The sequence below is a fragment of the Rhinopithecus bieti genome, unplaced genomic scaffold (assembly GCF_001698545.2).
Source record: "Rhinopithecus bieti isolate Rb0 unplaced genomic scaffold, ASM169854v2 scaffold_6907, whole genome shotgun sequence".
Lineage (NCBI taxonomy): Eukaryota > Metazoa > Chordata > Mammalia > Primates > Cercopithecidae > Rhinopithecus > Rhinopithecus bieti.
This window is the reverse complement of record NW_016805647.1, coordinates 1484971-1491757: the sequence shown is the minus strand read 5'-3', so window position 1 is coordinate 1491757 and position 6787 is coordinate 1484971. Positions and strand designations below refer to the sequence as shown.

General features: G+C 46.6%; 1 protein-coding gene across 2 annotated transcripts in view; it reads left to right on the top strand.

Moving 5' to 3' along the window:
* The first annotated feature begins 3473 nt into the window (after nucleotides 1-3473).
* HKDC1 (hexokinase domain containing 1) overlaps nucleotides 3474-6787 on the top strand; it is a 51265-nt gene continuing 47951 nt past the window's right edge. For both annotated transcript variants that reach the window (XM_017873196.1, XM_017873197.1), the window contains exon 1: nucleotides 3474-3669. In XM_017873196.1, coding sequence (XP_017728685.1) covers nucleotides 3607-3669 — 63 coding nt within the window. In that variant the 5' untranslated portion in view covers nucleotides 3474-3606. The remainder of the gene's footprint in view (nucleotides 3670-6787) is intronic.

The window sequence follows — 6787 nt, the reverse complement described above, 5'->3', positions numbered from 1 at the left end:
GAATGATAGTTACTGTGGAATCAATATCTCAAGACATCTAGTAAACCCCATTGGGAAGTGTTTGCTAAATAAATAGGTAAATTTTACTGGACTTCTAGTCCTCCCACCATCCTCATTACTTAAAGGAAAATGTATTATCTTTGGGCCTTGCCAAAACGGACCGTGTAGATTAAAGTGGAGCTCTATGAAATAGAGATGTGTCTAGAGATGGGAGAGTTTTCCTTCTTACATGGAAGATTTGGGCCAGATGGGTGATGCACTTCAACTAAAATGTCACTTGTCAGTGTCAGCCCTCAAATGGGTGTTCTTAAGCAAAATCCAACTACTTATAAGATTCAAACCTAGATATCCTTGAATAACCAATAGAGCTTTAGTAAGGGTGAAAAATCCCAAGACTTGAATTGGAGTAATCAGATGAGGAATGGTAAAATAACCTAATTATTTTGTCTTGATTCTAGAAAGTGAAGGGGCTGAGCTAGATGACTCCAAATGCATGTGATCTCTATAATCATTAAACTTCCTGGTTTAGTCACCTTAGGCCTGGAATGTAGACGCTAATGTGCTCAGATTAAAAACGGAATGATGCAATAGATGAAAATCCTCTGGTGTCATTTGCCCAATTAAAATTCCAAGGGCTCCCTCTCTGACTCACACAAGCAACCGTGAGATTGCAGAGATCTTTGGTTATGGTTTGCATCCTTTTGGCCATTGGCTACTGTAACCTCTTATTCCTAGACAGTCGGTGCATACTGCACTGCCAAGGTTACTTTTTTTTTTTTTTTTTTTTTGAGATGGAGTCTCACTCTGTTGCCCAGGCTGCAGTGCAGTGGTGCAATCTCGGCTCACAGCAACCTCCACCTCCTGGGTTTAAACAATTCTCCTACCTCTGCTTCCCGAGTAGCTGGGATTGCAGGCACCTGTCACCATGCCCAGGTAATTTTTGCATTTTTAGTAGAGATGGGGTTTCACCATGTTGGCCAGGCTGGTCTCGAACTCCTGACCTCAGGCGATCTGCCCACCTCCCACCTTAGCCTCCCAAAGTGCTGAGATTACAGGTGTGAGCCACTGTGCCTGGCCCAGGTTACTTTTTAAATGGGGGAATTAAATGTTAGGTGTGGTGACACAAGCCTGTAGTCCCAGCTACTTAGGAGGCTGAAGCCAGAGGATCACTTGAGCCCAGGAGTTCGAATCCAGCCTGGGCAATGTAGCGAGACTCTGTTTCTGAAACACATCAACTAGTGGGGGAATTAAGATAAATAATGTCATCACTTATGGCAGATGGCCTTCCCAGGATGTTATCCTCAGTGAGTGTGGACTAGGGCCTAGCATGCCCATTTCAGAATACCAACAGTTCCACCTGGTTTGGGGAACTGAATGGTTTGGGGAACTAAAGGTCAATCTTTGTTTGCTTGTGTAATAAAAGAGAAAGCTAAAAGTCATAGTCTGAGGGTAAATGGACTGAAAAGGATGGGGATTATCAATCTGGGAGACAGTTTTAATATGCTTATATCAATCGGAAAAAAGCATCTGAAGTAGTTTTAACTGAGCCTCCTCTGCACTGTGGGCTTAAGTGAGACCTGATGGCTCGTCCACATGGCAATGGGTGGAGAGCACTTAATTCCAGCTCCTCAGGAGGCTGAGGCAGGAGAATTGCTCGAACCCAGGAGGTGGAGGTTGCAGTGAGCTGAGATTGAGTCACTATACTACAGCCTGGGCAACAGAGTGAGACTCTGTCTCAAAAGAAAAGAAAAGATAAAGAAATTCTTAACAACCCAACAGAATGCTGCTGCTACTAATAGTTATCAATTGTGTATCTACTGAGTATCTATTGCGTGGAGAAAGCAGGGCTGGAGAGCCAATGTCACATATTATGAGCTGGGCACTGGAATCAAACTCCGAGGATTGACCCCTTGCTGTCCTATTTATGGCTTTGTGATCACGTCACCTTTCTGGGCCTCGATTTTTTCATCTATAAAATAAGAGTGGGCCAGAAGCAGTGGCTCATGCCTGTAATTCCAACATTTTGGGAGGCTGACGTGGGTAAATCACTTGAGCCCAGGAGTTTAAGACCAGCCTGGGCAACATGGCAAAACCCCATCTCTACAAAAATACAAAAATTAGCTGGGCGTGGTGCCACATGCCTGTAGTCCCAGCTACCCTGGGGACTGAGGTGGGAGGATCACCTGAGCCCCCAAAAGGTTGAGGTTGCAGCGAGTCATGATTCCACCACTGCATTCCAGCCTGGGGGACAAATGAGAACCTGTCTAAAAAATAATAATAGCAATAGTAATAAAAACAAAATGGGATTGGTACATGCTCCATCCATGTCAGCCGCTATTGTTAACACTGCTGTTTTTTGTTTCATTAGCGAGCCAATGACTGTGGGAAGAGTGCAAGGTTGATTGTACCCACGTATTGGGTGCTTTCTGGGTCCTTCTCATGCCAAGTAAGATGAGTGAGAAGTGAATGAATAAAACATCTCAGTGGTCTGAGACATTCTCTCTCTCTCTGCCAACTCCTTCTTTTTTTTTTTTTTGAGATGGAGTTTTGCTCTTGTCACCCAGGGCCGGAGTGCAATGGAGGATCTCAGCTGCACTGCAACTGGCCTCCCAGGTTCAAGTGATTCTCCTGCTTCAGCCTCCCAAGCAGCTGGGATTACAGGCACCTGCTACCACTCCCAGCTAAGGTTTTTGTATTTTTAGTAGAGATGGGGTTTCACCATGTTGGCCAGGCTGGTCTTGAACTCCTGACCTCAGGTGATCCGCCAGCCTCAGCCTCCCCAAGTGCTGAGATTACAGGCGTGAGCCGCTGCACCTGGCTGGACTGAGACATTTCTTAACTGTGACTTCCTTCTCTCCAGCAGTGATTCCCAGTGAGCACTGGTGACTTCAGTTCACTCTTTCTCAGGAGTATTTTTTCTGGGTCACTACCTGTGAACTGAAGGTTTTCTGGCTTAACATTGCGAATAGGTAAACATTTATTGATCATTTTCTGTTAACCATGGGCTATTAGTTAAGAGATCTGATCTGTCACAAATGGAAGAATTTGCCCCAACATTCTTGAAATCCTGTTGACCAGGACGATGTTTAGTTTTAGTTAGGGCAGCGCTTCTGAGGAGCAGGGGGTCACAGAGTCATGCCATCGGCGTAAAAGACTAGAGAAAAGCCTGGGACTGCAAATGTGCAGAGCAGCTCCACTGGCTGAAGGTTGGCTTTGTTTAATGCCCAACTTTTCAGAAGATTTTCCTTGGCTGAGCGGGCTGGGCGGAGCCCCGGTTTGAGAGGGTTGCTTAGCAATGAGATTTGGTGGCACCCAATTCTCAAGTAGTCAAGCAACCCATCAATTCCCTGCTTCCCCCTCCACCAACCCTCAGCAACCATCCAGAGCCTCCTATTAGACAATCAAGTGTGTGCCAGAGGGAGGGACTAAAGGTGGGGGCGAAGTTTAATCATTGAACCAAGCAGGCTGGAGGTATTTAGTCCGCAGCACCTCGCTCCCCGGTAGGTCTGCCAGCCTGGACTGGAGGCGTGCAACACTCCAGAGTCGTGGGGGTGAACACTGCACAGGAATCTCTGTCCATCTCAGGAGAAACCAGACTTGGGGAAAATGTTTGCGGTCCACTTGATGGCATTTTACTTCAGCAAGCTGAAGGAGGATCAGATCAAGAAGGTAAGGAGGGCCCACGAAGCTGAGAGATGCCCAGCTCCTTCTTCATGGACAAAACTGATTCCCTTAAAAAAAAAATCAGAAGGGAGTTACGAGAGCTTATTAGAAAAGACACTGGGAGCATATGAGCAGTAAAAGACGCACTGAGGGTAGCGGGAGTACTTCTCCCACACTCCGGGGCATTGCGTTACTGTCTGGAACCTTACATTTCACTCGGAACTTCCTGGCAGGTACTGGATGCGGAAGGGGGTGAGGAGAGTCTTTGGAAAGCTTGAAGAGAATTGTGTTTGTTGTAAGGGATGTTTGCTCGGAAAGGCCACACAGGCGAGGAGAATCATTTTCAAAGAAGTTTTAAGAACTGTTGGGGCAGAAGGCTGGGCCAGTGGCTCAAGCCTGTCATCCCAGCACTTTGGGAGGCCGAGGTGGGCGGATCACCTGAGGTCAGGAGTTTGAGACCAGCCTGGCCAACATGGTGAAACCCCGTCTCAACTAAAAATACAAAAATTAGCCGGGTGTGGTGGCAGGCGCCTGTAATCCCAGCTACGCAGGAGACTGAGGCAGGAGAATCGCTTGAACCCGGGAGGTGGAGGTTGCAGTGAGCTGATATCGTGCCACTGCTCTTCAGCCTAGGGGACAAGAGCGAGACTTCATCTCAAAAAAAAAAAAAAAAAAAAAAAAAAAGCTGTTGGGCAGATCTGTTTATTCATGTATTTGAAAGCATATAAATGTGGGCAGCAAGAGGGTGTGAGTTGTAATAGACAGTAACTGAAATATCTATTATTGGCACCTGCTATTTGCCACACCACTATTCATGGTGTGCATTATTTTGTCACTTTGCTCAGGGAACTTGTCTACTAAATTCATTGCAAAGTGGGCTGGTTAAAGGTTGCCAAGGGTCAACGGGAGGGAACCAGGGTTCTTTCCAGGCAGCTAAAATGAGCCCAGTCTGCTACTCTGGCCACACCAGCTGGCTGTCAGGGCCCTGGGCAAAAAGCATCTCTCAGTGTTCAGATGACAGAAGTCCTCCTAGCAGGACTTAGCCAAGGTCACCAAGTATTTAGGATGGAATGAGGATTAAGCCCAAGTTGGCTGACTCTTCCTTCAGTGCTCTTTCTGCTGTGCCATGATGCCCTCCTGCTTTTCAAAATGAGCAAGGAGCCCGGGCGCTGTGGCTCACGGCTGTCATCTCCATACTCTGGGAGGCTGAGATGAGCAGATCTCATCTCAAACTTGAGGCCAGGAGTTTGAGACCAGCCTGGGCAACATGGAGAAACCCCATCTCCACAAAACATGTAAAAATTAGCCAGGCGTGGTGCTGCATGCCTACAGTCCCAACCACTCGAGAGGCTGTGGTGGGAGGATGGCTTGAGTCCGGGAGATTGCGCTACTGCACTCCAGCCTGGGTGACAGAGTGAGACCCTGTCTGAAAAAAAAGGAAAGAAAAGAAAAAAAGAAGGCCAAGCATGGTGGCTCATGCCTATAATCCCAGCACTTTGGGAGGCTGAGGTAGATGGATCACCTGAAGTCAGGAGGTCGAGACCAGCCTGGCCAACATGGTAAAACCCTGTGTCTACTAAAAAATTCAAAAATAAGCCAGGCGTGGTGGAGTGTGCCTGTAGTCCCAGCTACTCGGGAGGCTGAGGCAGGAGAATCGCTTGAATCCGGGAGGCAGAGGTTGCAGTGAGCTGAGATCGTGCCATTGCACCCCAGCCTGGGCAACAGAATGAGACTCCCTCTCAAAACAAAACAAAACAAAACAAGACAGAGAGAGAGACAGAGAGAGAGAGGAAGTGTGGCCCCTTATAGCCCTCAGGTACTTGGTGGGCTAAACTCCCGCTAAATTCTATTCATTAGAGAGTTGAGTTAGAGGTGGTAGCAAATTTAAAAACAAGGTAAAGCAATCAAGTGTTGATTAGATTCACAGAGCCCTCTACTGGCTACTTAAGGAGGTGCTGTCTAGGAATCCACTTTCTTTTGTTACCTGCTTAGTAAAGAAAGATACAACTTGCACGGTGTCTCTCCCACCCCCAAGGGGGAATCTTTGGAACCCTGAAACCTTTGATTCTGCAAACTTATTTCATTTCCTTGGGCCCCTTTGTGTTGGTTCACCTTTTGTACCCTAGATCAGGCGGGCCATGTCTGTCCACAAGCCCAGGTGCAGGCTCAGGAGCAGCCTGTGATGGGAAATGCAGCCTCTGCTGACGGGCTCCAGTTTCTTCTGGAAGGACAGTCAGCCTTTTTCAGTGCCTGGAGCTGACCTCCCTCTCCCCGTGGGAGGTGAGAAAGTTGGAAGCACTTTTACAGCCACCTTAAGCAAGTGCCCCAGGAAGTCTCCTGGGTAGTGGGGGAGGCTGGTTTATGGCTGCTGGGCTGAGTCATGGTTCTGAGAACACTCCTCCCAACACAGGGTGAAAACACACCCGGTCAAAAGGCACAGCTCTTTTCTCTGCGGTCGGGCGGTGAGTCCCCTTCTTTGTCTCTGTGCTTCCTGCCTCTAGAATTGTCCAGATCCTGGGCCAGACTTGCCTGCAAGGGTTACTACTGAGACCCTGGAACAATTTCTAAAAATCTCCCATACCAGCGTGGAAACAAAAATAAAACAAAATGAACAAAGGAACATAGAAACCACTCTGACAGATTCTTTCCCAATTCAATATATTGACATTATTTGACCTATTGATAGCACCAGGCCAGACCTGGTCGCTGACCTGCAGATTGTTCATCCATAGGACAACTGGGAGGTTTTCAGTGTGTATTTTTTACAGCTCTGTATGTCAACATTACAAAAAGTGGAAATGTTACTTATAATTCCACCTTTAATTTACTTCTAATCTCAAACAGTTTCATATTTGCTATTTGCTGGGTGGAAGCCTTCCTAGTTTTTCTTCATCCTGTATGTTTTTAGTTATGTTTATAAGTTACATACAGTTCTGAACTGCTTCCCTCACTTACTGTTGTAGTGTAACCACTTATGCAGATTGCTTCATTATCATCATAATTATCATTGCAATGTCTTCCTAATATCCAATCAAGTGAATATGCCGTAATGTATTTAACCTTTTCCCTCTTCCCTCTTGTTGGACATTTGGATACTTTCTTTTTTTTTTTTTTTTTTTTTTTT